Source organism: Malaya genurostris, chromosome 1 (assembly GCF_030247185.1).
Source record: "Malaya genurostris strain Urasoe2022 chromosome 1, Malgen_1.1, whole genome shotgun sequence".
NCBI lineage: Eukaryota > Metazoa > Arthropoda > Insecta > Diptera > Culicidae > Malaya > Malaya genurostris.
In genome coordinates, this window is record NC_080570.1 from 159,023,128 (window position 1) to 159,038,933 (window position 15,806).

Sequence of the window (15,806 nt, forward strand, 5' to 3'; positions counted from 1 at the left end):
GAACAGTACAAACCACATTATCTCACAGAGTGCTTCCTTTTGGATTCGAGAAAACGTTGACTTCGGGAAGGATTCGAACAGCAGCTGCTGGAATGTTTTGGATTTCGTTTACGTCACCAACTTTTTCCACCAGCCAGTTTCGAAACAGAGATAGTCAGTTAGTGCAGTTGATTCGAAAATCGCAGTATGCCGTTGCGATTTTTCTTTTTTCTTTTTTAAATTCAGTTGATTTGGAATTATTGCATTCAGTCATCGCCTGCTAATCACAGAGAGTGGCGATGTTGCGCGTGACGCAATTATAAATAGCTTCACTGACGTGTTGTGTGCGAGTATTTAGCAGATTAGTAGGCAAATATAATAATCAATTCGCATCGGCGGCAAACACGAGTACCAGCGGTGGCAAGTGAGTGAGTGAACGAGTGGACTTCATTCGCCGACCGTTTGGAGAGTTCAGTTTCGAACTTTGGTGGCGCACCGATGAAGGTTGCTATGGAGAACCGCGAGCTTTAAAAAAAAAGAATAATTGTCTGTGTTTCTTTTCCGCACCTTTTGTACCACTTATTCACGGCTATATAAAAATAAATACCCACTCGCGAGTGTAATAGGAACAGAGAGAGAGAGAGGGAGATGGAGAGGCACACAAAGTGAGAGTGGGAGCGGCGGGTATATTAAAGTGTAACAAACGCTGACTGCAAATGTACCTACACCTCTTTATATACCCAGGCAATAGCGAAGGTGGCCCGCTAAGATATAGCCGCAATCTGCCTTCCACCTCGTTTTTATGTATTTTCCCAAATATAGCTCATCTCACATCCCCACCCTCCTGTCGCGCCGAGGAGCCTTCTGGTGGCTGCTCTGCCTTCGACAATCGTCCTCCAAGTACCAACTTCCGCCTACTTGTCGCTGGTGAAGTTCAGGTTTCTTCTTCCCGGCCATCAGCTTTTTCCCACAAACCTTCTTACATACACACACACTCAAACCGACACACAGATACGAAGGGAGGGGGTTCAGTAGCTTATCATATCGTGACAAGAAAAAGGCGAAAAACTTCTCTAGCACGGCACACAATATTTCATCGTACAGTTCTTCATTTCCCAAGATGGCGATTCGGTGCTGCTGCTGCTGATGCTGAATTCTCGTTAGGCGCCGCCGTCGTACAACGAGAAACTCCGAATTCGGCATCGAAAATCGGTGTTACATCATCATCGAGCAAATGCAAAAACAAAAACCCTAGGCGAAAGTTGGCAAATCGAAATCGACGACGACGACGATGGCGATGGCGATGGCGAAGATGAGCACAGTTCCACAATCGCACCGCCGTGTCGTGTTCAGTCTACTAATAGAGAAAGTTGACTCATCTCACCACTCGCCATCATTGAAATATGCTGCAATCGGCCCCGAGGGCGGCACACCGCTGATGTACGTGGGCCGATGGAAAATGCCGTTAAATGGTGAAAATTCGTCTTATATACTTTCGTATGGTGATGATGTGTGACCGTTCGATTTTCCGTGTAAATTTTTGTGCTGTGTATTACTTAGCGATAACGATTTCGGATAGTTTCCAATGGAAAACGCAACACGCGGCTCATAATCTACCCCAACTGTGTGTTCGCCCGGAAGTCCTAACCTAGTAATCTTCCCTCGCCAGGGACATCAAGGTCGCACCCGCCGCCTATCATTAATCTTTGTCTCATATAATTTTTTTCTCTAGTCATTTCATTCGATTCGCGCGCACGCTACGAGTCAGTGACTGTCGAGCGCCACCGCCTCTACTGTCTCGGTCGGTCACCATCAGTACCATCGACTTTAAATCGCTCTCGGTGTGTACACACTGCATTCCACAGGCTCACTCAATTCAAACACGATCACTCACTCGCCAATCGCTCACTTCGTCTACTCTTTCTCTTTCTCGGCGATTAAATTCTAAAATGTTTTCATTACAAGCCGCATCGCATTCTATTTATAACACCCTATGCTGCTGCTACAAGCGCAGCAGGCGGTGAGCACGGTCGTCATTTCCTCTCCGTCGCCTCCGCTACAACCCACCCCAACCAGCCGTAGCTGCTCCTAGCGATGGAACGAGAAGCCGGTTCATTTCTGAAATAGCCCTATAATCGGTTCGCGCTCTGCACCGACGAACCGAACCGGTCCGCCGGATCGACCGACTCCATCGTGATCGTGTGCAAAAACGGAACGCGAAACGATGGCTGCGCCCCGCTGCCGAGAAAGAGAGTGTAAACAGACACTCCATCTAGCCATCCTGCCATCCCGAGACCGATGTCCATGCGATATGATGGAAAACCAAAACACACCAACACAACGCTAGCGATCATATGGTGCACCAAGGCTACGCGGAGAACATGAACATAATAACAACGAGAAACAACAGCAAAAAAACGTGAGAACAGACCAGCAAGTAGCAGCGCACACACCACAAAGCTTCGGGGTGTGAGCGCAGCGGTCGGGCTCAGCGAAGAACGATAACAGGGGAAACCGAAAACAACAACAAATCGACTAAACGAACGAACGTCAGAACAGTTGTTGTTGTTGTTGTTGTTGGGTAGGTGGTGGGTAATAATGTGCAGACATCTCCGATGCGTGTGTGCTCTACCGCGACTGACTCGCGGTAACTCACGAAACCAAAACGTGGGAAAAACAGTGGCACTCAATCTCAATCGGTTCTCTTTCTCGGTCAAAGAAAGACACAGGCGAGAAGAGAGCATGACTGATAACAGCAACAGCAGCAGCACCGCCGCCGGTGTCGTGTCGTGCCGAGCCGTTCGCAACGGAATGCAAATTTGATTTGCCATTTTTGCCTGTTCTTTTTTCCGCTCCGCTTTGTGTCGCGCAGAGTGTGACGTCGTCGTCATCGTTTCAGTTTTCTTTCGTCACACCGTACCTCGACTGATGTTGTCTGTTTTTCTTGTTTCTTTCGTCGCATTCTCAACCGACTCGCTCGCTCGCTCGCTCGCTCACTCGTTCGCTTGCTTGCACGTTGACTTGGTGACTGGTGTCGTATAGTCGTATAGCGTCAGTGATGCCAGATGCCTTTCATAGTAGAGCTGTGCGCCGATCAAAAATGTCAACATCGGCGGCTGAAACGTCTTTTTGACCAGCGGCGGCGGTGAATCGGCGTGACGCTGTTTCCTGAAAACATCGGCGGCGGAGGCGGCGCGATTCGGCGTAATCAATTATAAACATATTAAAAATTTTAATATTGATTCACACAGGACAATTTCTCTATCTTATTGTTTTGTCGACCTACAATCAAAGATCCTAATGTTTATGTGATCCATTAAAGCCAACGTAGTGAATAGAGATGGTAAATGGTTTCGAATGCATCGAATTAGAAGAGAAATTGAGATGAGTATAAGTGCGATTATTTGGAGATGGTTGACTATTGTTTAAATAAATATTTCATTCATATACAAAGGGTTTTTTTTATTATGAGCAAGAAATATGAAGTTTTATTCGGAACTATTTTTCAAATCGCTTTTTACATAGTTGATAATTATCATGTATAAAAATCGTTTTATCAACTCAAAAAATAAGTATATCTTTTTCGTACGTATGTAATTAACATAAAATCGATTTGGCGCTCAAATTCATTCAGATATCAAAAATAATATCAAATTAACAAATTCAAATTTTAATTACTTCACATTTGTAACGATTTCTTATTAAAACGGGTAAATTCATTTGAAAAGTCATAGTAGAAGCAGAAGAAAATGTTTTTACTTTGAGTTGGTAACGTTGATCTTAATTTATTGTGCGAAAACTAACGTTTATTTAGAATGGAGCATGAAACTTTGTTCAATACCATTTTTCAAATCCCCGGAAATAACAAATAAAGTATCCAAAATAAATGGTACTCGATCGCTAAACATTCTAGTACCCGAGAAATCAACACTACACTGGTTTCTAAAAAAAATGTTAATCCGAAAAAACCTAACATTATTTTTTTTTCGGAAGAACCCTCCTTTTCTTGGTTCCATTTTTCATTTTCAGATGTCGCGACCGATAATGTTGCGATAATGTGCCAATAGCTCAAAACCTTTTAAATAAAGACAGAAAATAGACTTTGAATCAAATGACATTGGCTTCGGTTGACAACGGTAGTACCGACGACACGACCAGGCACTCCGAAGGAAAATCGGAATGAAAAGTGTTCGTGAGCGATTTACCGCCAGTTACCACAAATATAGCGACCCCTTGACAATGATAAAAATAATTTTCTTGAGCAACACTGTTTAAGTTGCTACGAACTAGTTACCATTCTGCACGAAACAAACGAAGAAATCCGATATTCTTGACATTCGACTACTTCAACAGGTTCCAGACACCTTACGGGAAATCGTAGTTATTGACTATTTTCTGCTTGAGAATAAATTATCAAATTATTTGAATGCATTTAAGAACTTATAATTTTGATCAGAGGAGCTTGATTCCCGCACTTTTCAAGTGTCTTTCATGTTCATCAAATTCTACAAAGCGCTTTGCGAAGGTCTTCAAATAACAAAACAGAAGTAGAGGAGTTTCTCGAATGTCTAAAATATGCCAGCGTATTGTTTTACAACATGTACGCTGATCAGCAACGAGGGTTGAACGATTTGGAACAAACTCAGAAGTAGCAAATATACAAAGATTTGTGGAACAATTGAAATGATTGTACTTTCAAAAATCATTAGAAAAGGGCAAATATGAATTCGGTGTATTTGTACCTGTACATATATGAAGTGCGATTCTGGAATGGATTAAAAAATAAAGCTCAAAGTTTAAAGTATCTTTGATTTGCTGCACTCGAATTTCATGCATCTCGTAGAATAGTACAAATATACCAGATCGATTCAGTTTGATCATTCATATTTCGATAATGAATTTCGATGATTGGACTGATAAAAAGTTTCGCAACAGAGGTACTCCATACAAAAGATCTTGGTCACATACGGAAACCTGATTGCGCTGGATTTTTCATATGTTCGAGCCCCAGCTGAACTAATCGATCCAATGCCGCCGAGACGTCTAATGATGCTGCAGAACTTGTAACTTGCCGCGAAATAAGGATTTTCCACTCGAGGCAGTTAGTTTTGTTTACATTCCTCAAGTCTTCAATAAGCGGTAACCAAGGTTTCGATAATTGTTATTCAAAATCAATAATTCGTCAACTTGTGTTGCCAGTTTCAATAGTTTTTCAGGTGATTTCATTTTGACATTACCAGTTACTGAGGGGTACTTAAATTTGCGATACAGTTTCGATAGACGAGTGGCAGGTCGTGTCGTCGGTAGTACTGAGTTTCAGTATAAGTAGGAGGAAAGTGACTGTACTGTAATTTCCAATGAATTTTCATGAAAACTGTAAACAATTTTCCACATTGACAAAATCATTTTTTCGGCTGATGTAATATTATCGGCGGCACGATTAAAATGGGATAACCGGCGCGCTGATCATCTTTTTCTTAAATTGGCGGCGTGTCGAAATTATCGGCGGCGGCGGCGTGGCGCGGCGGCGCACAGCTCTATTTCATAGCATCAAAATTATTTTATTATAAAATGCATTTGTTGGCCGTAATCGATGGAATGAGATTAAAGTTTTCTCAATCACTTAAAATTGCAATGCAAAATAAATTTTGATAGAGAATTTCCAAGCAAATCTTAAATTCGAAAAAAGAAAGTTTTAAGAGTCCAAGTAGCAGGAATTCTAAACAAAATCTTTAAACGTTAGATGATGTACTAGAGTCTAGAATTTTGTCTAAAGTGAAGTTGAAATTATAATTGAGGAAAAACCCTCTTTTATCCACCTAAGTAGTGCAATGATGCCTTTTGGCATTAAAAATCTGTCGGTAACTCTTCACTATACGGGGCCGGGGGTCAATTAAAAGTTTCAAAAATAGCCGCGTAACCTTTTCATAGTTTTGAACGTTAATAACTCAGTCATTTGTTGATGGATTGATATAATTTAACAACCAATCGATTCGGAAACTTTTAACTTAAACATGTATGACAACGTCGTTTCAGTATTTCAATAGCATACTATTGAAAAAATGGTTAGAATTGACCTATGTTTTCATTCACCAATCTCAGCTGACCAAATTGACGTCATTTTCTTGTTCGGCATAGGAGGCTTTGCGTCATGCTTAAAAACACCGCATCATTCTGCGTAGTGTGAAGCGGAATCTATCAATATATGCTGCAAATCATTTCTTGATTTCAGTTGATGCTTGACTGTGAATGAAACAAGTAGCTCGTCCAGCGAGGTGATGACTAGATTGTATATGCGTTCGCTCGTTGGATTGTCGCTTTTTTTTGGGTGTCAATTTAAAAAAAAATGCAAAACTAACCGCATAACCTTTTTCTGTCATAATTTTGAACGCTTATAACCTCCGTCATTTGTTCATGAATTTATATATTTTAACTACCAATCGATTCGAAAAAATTTAACTTAAACGTGTGCGGTAACGTCATTAAAGTATTTCAATTGCATACCATTGAAAATTTGGATTGAGTTGACCTATGTTTCCACGAGCCAATGACAGTCGCAGTAAATGATGTCAAACTCTCGTCCGATTTGCGCAGTATGAACTATAGCACAAAAGGGAATCTATTAATATATGCCCGAATACATTTCGACTTTAGTTTACCCATGGCTTATCTTGAATCTCCGGTAACTAGCACGCCAATTTAGAATTATCGGCGATTGTATTTTGAACCTAATTTGAAGCGCTTGTATCTCGGTGATTTGTTAATGGATTTTCCTCATTTAATTTGATTAGAAAAAGTTTTAAAATGTTCGAATTTGTCAACGGGTAATATGCATACTGAAATCTCCATTTACATAAGAACAACACGGTGGCGCGCAGATAGATTCAGTATAAAGTTGTGTTATGATGATAATCATAGGTACTTGTTATTCATTAAATGTTCCTAAACACAATGATCTATCTCTCAGCATAATCCCTCAGACCCTATTAATAAACCAAACAATAATCGTGTAACCTAATTGGAATAGTTAGAAATCGATTTAGTCGTACAAAGCATAATATTTTGGTCTAATCTTGCTTCCAAGAATCTAATAGAAGGGATCTAGACTAAGTGTAGCAAAAATAATGCAATACAAATCGTTATGCAGTATCGCTAGTCACACCAGGAATAAAACTCTTCAAAAGATTCGGAACTTAGTACAAATGAGTTGCACAGACTCATATATATAGAATTATCAGATGCCATAAAATACAGTATTAGAGATAAACTCAAGACAAGCTTATCTGCTATTTTACATGTACCATTTAAATCCTAAACTCGGGTTACCGCCAGTTTCAGTTAAATTATCACATATTTTCTTCCTTGTATTGCTGCCGTTCTATTTTCAGACACTTTCCGAAGATTATCGACGCTTTTTAACGAAGGATCATTAAAATTACACTATTACTGAGTTTCTTGGTTGATGGTTATTCAAATTTTTCATATTTACATTTTTCGATTAAAATATTTAAAATCTTCTCTAATCGCTGTTTATAAAATGATTGAGTTTGTACGTTCTCTGTCTTGAAAATTATTATGATATACAATCGTTTCATTTGTCCAGATTTATATTTTAAAGGCGTTCGTATCCAAAATTGATCTTTTAAGTAACTTTGAAATCATCATAAATGACTTTCGTTTAAAGGATACTTTTCCAAAAATTTTCAAATGTGAAAATTTGTTGAAGGCATCAAAATAGAGTAGAATCAATTGTTGTCATTTTGATCATTCGCCAAAAATGTTAACACTAAAAGTAGAACAAGTTTGTAATTTGTGACTTTTAGTGCATCCATCATCATCTTTATTTTTGTATTTATTATGGGTACCTTAGAATTATTTCATTTTTAATGTAATCGTCATCGATGGTGTCTTGCATACAACCCTCTAATTTTTTTCATTGAATTTTCATTGTGTATTGCTATGAGTTGTGAGAGCTGTGAAAAACACATGTCCCCATTACAGCAAAACCTTTATTCTAATAAACGCTCTAGTGGTGGCATGGCACACAACATTGATTCTGTATAAACAAATGTGAAGAGCATTCGGACCTCAAAGAAACATTCGACAGTTAAGAGCCAGTCATCAATCTGTTAGCGAAAACTGAATATATAATATATTCATCACTTTCTAGTCCCGTGAAGGCAGTTTGCTTGCTATGAATTATGTGGTTAAACATTCTCTCTTACCGAGAGAAGGAGAACCAATGGTAGGGGTGAGTATTGTTCGCTCTCTTCCATTGTCGCGTGTGGACAGCCATTCCAATAAAGTAACAAGTCTCAAAAGGCTGAAAAGTCACCACTTGTGGCTGAACACCCAATTTAAATCTTAATAATTTAATTTTAACTCATATTCCAATAAATAGTTATTTAAAAAAAAAAAAAAAATAAATAAACAAGTCTCACGCATCCTCAAAAGCTCTGGTTCATAAAGCAGGTATATTCATGAATATACCGCGAAGCTTCGTTTATCCAAACCCTGGTAGAAGAATGAAAGCTTTTATTTTGAATCATGATTTGTGAAAATCGGGTTAACCGTTGCTGAAAAATAGAAGTGAGTTCCGTTTTTGGAGAATGAAAGCTTTTATTTTGAATCATGATTTGTGAAAATCGGGTTAACCGTTGCTGAAAAATAGAAGTGAGTTCCGTTTTTGGAGCTTTTCTTCACTTTATCGATGCTTTCGGACGCGAAAACCAAGAACTAGTAGTTCCAAAGTAATTTTATATATTCACTAACTAACAAGATATGCCAAATAGATGAATTCAGCAGTAAGTTTTCTAAAAATGTGCACCTCGTTTCGCCATCGCTTGTGAAAAATACTCATGAAATTGTAAATGTTCACTAAACGCACTGTAATACCGGAAGCGGAAGTCGGATCTGGATCAGTTTCTCGGGGACCTTTTAAAGAATTTCAAGACCTGTTATTTGCTTCTTAATTTGTGAAAATCGGTTAATAAATTACCGAGAAAATTGAGTGTGCATTTTTACATAAAATGAAATGGAAAATTTTCATTAAACGCACTGTAATACCGGAAGCGGAAGTCGGATCTGGATCAGTTTCTCGGGGACCTTTTAAAGAATTTCAAGACCTGTTATTTGCTTCTTAATTTGTGAAAATCGGTTAATAAATTACCGAGAAAATTGAGTGTGCATTTTTACATAAAATGAAATGGAAAATTTTCATTAAACGCACTGTAATACCGGAAGCGGGAGTCGGATCTGGATCAGTTTCTCGGGGACCTTTTAAAGAATTTCAAGACCTGTTATTGGCTTCTTAGTTTGTGAAAATCAGGTAAGAAATTTCCGAGAAAATTGAGTTTTCATTTTTACATAAAATTGCACATATTTCCTTGTAATTCCGGAACCGGAAGTCGGATCCAAATAAAATTCAGGAAATTTGTATAAGGCCATAAGCTCTTTCTTTCGTATCTAAGTTTGTGAAAATCAATCACGCCAACTTTGAAAAACGTGGGTGGTTATTTTTTTAATCTTTTTTTTTTGGTGCATTTCACCCTGCAATTCCGGAACCGGAAGTCGGATCAGGATAAAATTTTAAAGCTGTCTATGGGATCGATCATAAGACCTTTCTTTTAAATATGAATTTGTGAAAATCGGTTCAGCCATCTCTGAGAAAGTTCAGTGACATTATTTATCACATACACAAACATTTTGTGATCTCGACGAACTAAGTCGAATGGTATAATGACATTCAGCCCTCCGGGCCTCGGTTGTAAAGTCGATTTTCACAGCGATTGCATAGCCTTTCATATGAGAAGGACAAAACGCGAGATATTTAATTTTGTAGTGGACACCTGGTATTACTAGTTCTATGCAACTTTGATTTCCATATTGGCTCATCTGGCACCACTGCCAGCGATTCCCTGTCGTTGCCCGAGCAAATTGACTGACTACAAGGATGTGCGATTCTCGGCTGCATTGGCAACAGTTTGGGATATCGTCTTCATTCATGGGTAGAGCACTCTCCGGTCCGGTTCGGCTCTGCTGCGATTACTCTCTCACTCTCCGTCTCTCTCTGTTCCTCTTTTTCTCGCTGCCGTCTGTAGGTCGGTTCACTGCCATTTAAACGGAATATTGAGTGGAGATATGCTTTAATGCCTTAATTTTTGTTGTTGTTACTGCTGTTGATGTTATTGGTTTTTACAATTTTGCTCCCTTCCTCGGCGGGGCGGGGTGCGGTTGTTTTGTGTCCTTCTCAGTCGACGTCCGACGACGTTGGTCGCGTTGTTTTAGCTGTGTGCTTGCTGTGTTGATATGCGATGCTCGCTCATTTGCTCATTCACTCACCGATCAGTCATCGGAGAGCTCTTATTCTCATCGGGTCGTAGTCGTCGTCGTCGATGTCGGGTAGTGTGCCTCTAGTCTAGTCGCGCGAGGATTGTAAATACACGGACCGCAATAATAGCACTAATAGCAGCAATAAAACACCGAGCGTGCTGCTGTGGCGGGGCTCTTCTTCATCGGGTGCACCGTATTATTTTTTTTTTGGTCGGACTCGGTTCGTTCGTTCGCCGCTCTTTGCTGCTCCGTTTTGTGCGAGCAGCGCCGTGTTCTTGAATACCCACAGGCCTCTCGCTCCGTCGTTGCCGTCGTCGTGTGTATCAATAGCGTGTGTCTAGAGTGTATTATTTTTTTTCTCTACATTTTCGCCCGTGTGCTTTCTTGTTGTTCCTGTGTTGTATATTTTGTACAATTCATTATTGACTGGTTGCTGGTGTGTCGCCATATTGGAATTTTAGATTTACTTGTGCGAGGCGAAATTTTCACTGCCTACTTGTGCTTGGAAAGTCAATTGATTGTGAAAATTGTGCGAAATGAGCAAGGAAAATTAATTCGGCCCACAAACGGGTTGTGTGTGAGTGTGCGGATTTTTACACCGAGGATAAACCACAAAAATATAAATTTTACTACGGAAAATCGCCTCATGTGTGCAGTAAACGATGTCTTGTGATGGTATTGGTAATTATATGTTTTTATTATGTTATTTATGTGTAAAAACGGCAACAGAAACGTCAAAGTTTCGACCCCGGCATGCAAACGGACTGTGATTTATAATAAAATTAAAAAAATAAAAATTTTCATCGCCACTGCTGCTCCGATCTCGCCTTTAAGAAAACCGACGTCGGCCATATTTGGATTTTCGACGTGAGGAAGCGAGCATGAACAGAAAAAAAAACGGCAGAGTTTCTCGTTCGCCGAATAAACGTATGGATATACAATATCTATATATGTGTATATAAATTGTATATTTGTTTCTCGGTAATCAAACTCGAACAGCAGCCAGCCAGCTAGCCAGAAGCATTGAACACAAAACAAAGTAGGCGCGGGAGGGAAGAGCAGAAAAAAATAACGAGAGCGCGTCCAATTATGCGAGAGCTTTTGACACCGGGAGCGTGAGAACCGATTACGGCAAGGCCTAGTTGCCAGACGCAGGTGATCTTCGCTGGAAATAAACTAATTTTTTGTTAGTCCCACGCAAATTTCCTAGTGGAACATAATTCGGTAAATTCTGAACAATGCTTTCCTTTCCTTCACTGGCAACCCGGTAGAATGACCCAGACGGAAAAAGATTGCACCGCAGCCATTTGTTAAGAATTAAGCGATACTTTCGCAGATAAGTAGAATAAAAAAAATTATTTTTCGACTAAAACGACCATTTTTATTATTAATCGCTGACCATCGATCGCAAGTCACACTTCAACAATTACCCGACTACCCCTCACAAAATGAGGGGGTCCATTATCATAAATCAACTTCTCACGTTGTAAACCTTATCTAAATATGGCCGCAATCGGAAGTTATCAAGTAGCTCGAAACTGGTTCAAACATTATTCAGCTGTCTGTCAAGTTATCGCTCCGCTTTGTCTCTTCTACGTTCAAGGGCTGTTCGGTGTGTGCGTGTGTTCGGAAAAACTCGTTTCTTCCTCTCGCACACCTTTTCCTCGTTTCGACCGACATGTTCGACCCATTCATAGTCGTGTGTTGTTGCAAATTCTCGCCATCATCGGCATGTGCATCCAATCCATCCGATAGCAGTGATGCCAAACGATAGTGCATAGACTCGTCTTCGGGTTATAATTCGTGAGCAGGTTAGCAGTTGAAAAAAGAACTGTTTTGTTTCTTGGTTGTTTAAAATAACTGTAAGTTGGATTGTGAGCTTCGATTAGCATCGAAATTTACTGTTTATTTCAGTTGGAAGAGATATTCTATCTCTGTTGTCCAATTTTTGTACCAATCTACGAAAATTAGATTTCCTTGGTCGCGCGAACATCAAGGTCGGTCTCTTTGGTTCATGTATCTCGTTCATTTTATTTCTATCAAACCATTAAGTCATGAACATGAACTTAGCGATGCACCTATCTCCGATGATAACGCAAATAGGTGACTAATTTGTTGCTATTTAGTTACGATGGAATTGAATTTGCTTCTCATTTTTTTTTCGAGTTCTTTGGTGAGTTCATATGAAACATTTTTACTAAACAAACTTTAAGCAAATTATCACGTAATCAATCATGTTTGTTGCTAGTTTACTGCTCAATAATGACTGTTTAGCAAAATTTTTTCAGGTAAATTTCGTAATTGAAGAAAAAATAAATAATATAGTATATAACATTAAGGACGGGTATAGCGCGATGGATAAATCGAAACCTTTTGTTCAGTCCACATGAGTTCGATTCCCCACTCCGTACATAGAATCAAAACGTTTTTCTATTCCGTAACTATTATTCACAGAGTTTCGATTTGTTTTCAAGCTTATTTAAGAGGGGTGTTTCGTTAACTTCATATAAACTTAGTGAAGCACTCGAAAAAATTAAAAATAGCAACAAATTCAAAACCCCCGTATATAATATGTAACTAATTATCAGCTGCTCTAGAGGGCGCTTTATTTACTTCATATAAACTTTGCGAAGCACTCGAAAAAATCAAAATATAAAACAAGCGACCAATTTAAAACTACCGTAACTAATGTGTGACTAATAAATAACAAATTACCAACATATTTAGCATATTTAGGAGGGGTGCTTCGTAAACTTCAGCGTACCACTCGAAAAGAAATGAGCAATAAATTCAAAACCACCGTAACTAATATGTAACCAATTAGCAACTAATTGTTAACTGAGATTCGATTTGTTTCCAAGCATATTTAAAAGGATCGCTTCGTAAGCTTCATATAAACTTAGCAAAGCACTTGGAAAAAATGAGCAACAAGTTCAAAACCACCGTAAATAATATGTAATTAATCAGCAACAAATTATTAACTGCTTTAGGGGGTCGCTTCATTTACTTTTTATGAACTTTGGGGAGCACTAGAAAAAATAAAAAATTAAAATGAGCGACAAAATTTAAACTACCGTATCTAATATGTTATTAACAAACAACCAATTATTAACATATTTAGCATATTTAGGAGGGGTGCTTCGTAAACTTCAGCGAAGCACTCGAAAAGAAATGAGCAATAAATTCTAAACCACCGTAACTAATATGCTACTAATTAGCAACAAATTATTAACTGATTCGATTTGTTTCCAAGCATATTTAAAAGGAGTGCCTCGTAAACTTCATATAAACTAAGCAAAGCACTCGAAAAAAATGAACAACAAATTCTAAACCTTCGAAACTAATATGTAACTACCTAGCCACAAATTATTAACACGGATTGGATTTGTTTTCAAACTGATTTAGGATAGGTGCTTCTTTACTTTCATATGAACTTGGCGGAGCACTCGAAATTATTATTCACCTAGTGGCGTTACCGTCGAAGGTAGATTCAAAGGTAGTTAGCTAAGATTATGTTCATCATGGGTCGATGTTAGAAAACTTAAATCGCCACTTCCTTGTGCACTTATAGAGAAAAGTTCACTTTGCCGGCCACAAATAGCACGAAAAAAAAACGATCTGGAACGACTCCCGGCTGGACTTCCTGCCTCTTGAGAGGATTGCGAATATATAGACTAACTTGTTGGAACTTGGAAACTCATTTTTAATAAATCAGGTTCATCGATCCATTCCAACAATTGGATGGAAGCTGTGGAAAATGTGAATTGTTCAATTATATCAAGCGTGGAATTCTCTTCAGAGAAGCTTTTCATAACCAGCCTGTATTTCGTTGAGATCAATACAGGTCGGTTGAAGATTATTGAATAAAGAAATTTTGTAGCCCTATAACATAACACTTCCTCAACTGTGCGAAAGAAATACTAAACTAGTTAAAAACAATATTTCATATCCATTTGGCCGCAGAGTTAAGAGGTTATTTTGATTGACTGACGAAAAATGAATGTCGCTCTCAGCTCCGCTTGCAAACTACGAGAACGAGATCCATGTTCAAACAACGACGTAAGCGGAACAGTAGTTTCAAAATTGTGTTCCTTCTCTGATTTACTCTTTCAGTCATTTTCGGTTTTCAGTTTAAATGGTATACTGTGCAGTATCGCAATTTAACCGAAACGTCGAGAATCGATAATGACAGAAAACGATTCGCAATGGTTTTTACCTGTCGGTACTCGTATCTCTAGTAGTTTTGGTTTACAAAGAGGTGGTTCTTGAGTTCTGGAGATAACAAAGAGGAGTGTAATTACATTTTATCGATTAAAGAATAGGAAATTGAATTCGATTGATTCTCCCAGTAGACGTTATTTTGGTTTTGCCTTGTCATAGGAGAACGAGTGACGTTGACATTGATACTCTCTTCTGTTGCAATGAGAAACAAAAATGCATCGTCTCTCTTCGTTTGTTTGTTTTGAAGGCGAGCATTTACGAATAAGACGGTAAACAATTAATATGAGGCTTTTGGATTGGATTCTTTTATTAGGAATGCATGACAATTTCAAGCTCTGTTTGGTAGAACGAAAATTTATGTATAAACAGAGTTTCTTGGAATTACAACAGACAGAACTGCGAGATTGTTCTCAAAATTCAAATCCTTTAAATGTTAAAAGTATGTTACATTGTGAGTGTTCAATAATCATGAATAAATCAAAAATTAAGTTTTCTCAAATTTTTGAAAACAATGAAGAATACTTATCAAGCTTGCCTGTCTTTCTCATACCCGCGACGACGGGTTTGATTGAGTCAGGCACATATGTTCTACTGAACGAATACAAAATGAAAACCACGCTAGCCTAAAACTGTTTTGTATTTTCAACTGGAACTCAGAAACAAAACTCGGGGTATGAACTTTAGATCTGGATTCGGGAAATTGATTGTTTGAGCAGAACTTTGAACCTGAATTGTGGAACTGACTTTTTCATAATTTATTTCCTGAATTAAGTTTCAGAATTCGTTTCCTAAACTCAGTTTCAGAATTCATTTCCAGAATTACTTTAACTAAAAGATGTAATTTTTACTTAATATATGAAATTAGATGTGAATACGACTTACTTCACAATGGGGCGCCTTTTCGAAATTTGCCCTGTGGAAGAATGCGTAGAACTTAATCGTGAATATATCGAGCTGTACTAAACGCAACAACACAATTCTTTCTCCATGTCATCGGAAATATGATCAACATTTCATGAGTAAATTTCAACAGTAAGGTATAATCATAGATAACTCAAAATTTAACTTTTGGAAACAATGAGGACCATTCCTTACGCTTGCTTGCCTTTACTGTACCCGCGACGAAGATTTTTAGTTAGTCAGGATCAGTTCCGTTGTTCAACTTGACGAGTATAAAAAGAAAATCATGGTCGAAAATCGATTATTTCTTGTGATTCCACGGAACTGGACGTCGTAGTGAAGGCCCTCCACCAACAGCAGATAATCAGTAATCG

At 38.6% G+C, this 15,806-nt stretch overlaps 1 protein-coding gene across 6 annotated transcripts in view; it reads left to right on the top strand.

The window, feature by feature from the left end:
- LOC131426466 (serine/threonine-protein kinase tousled-like 2) overlaps positions 1-15,806 on the top strand; it is a 215,987-nt gene that overhangs the window by 164,795 nt on the left and 35,386 nt on the right. The window contains exon 1 of one of the 6 annotated variants that reach the window (XM_058589213.1): positions 10,319-10,992. The exons of 4 other annotated variants lie outside the window; for them this stretch is intronic. In XM_058589213.1, coding sequence (XP_058445196.1) covers positions 10,984-10,992 — 9 coding nt within the window. In that variant the 5' untranslated portion in view covers positions 10,319-10,983. Of the gene's footprint in view, positions 1-10,318; positions 10,993-15,806 lie in introns of those variants that run through there. One more of the 6 variants, XM_058589214.1, reaches the window with a different exon arrangement.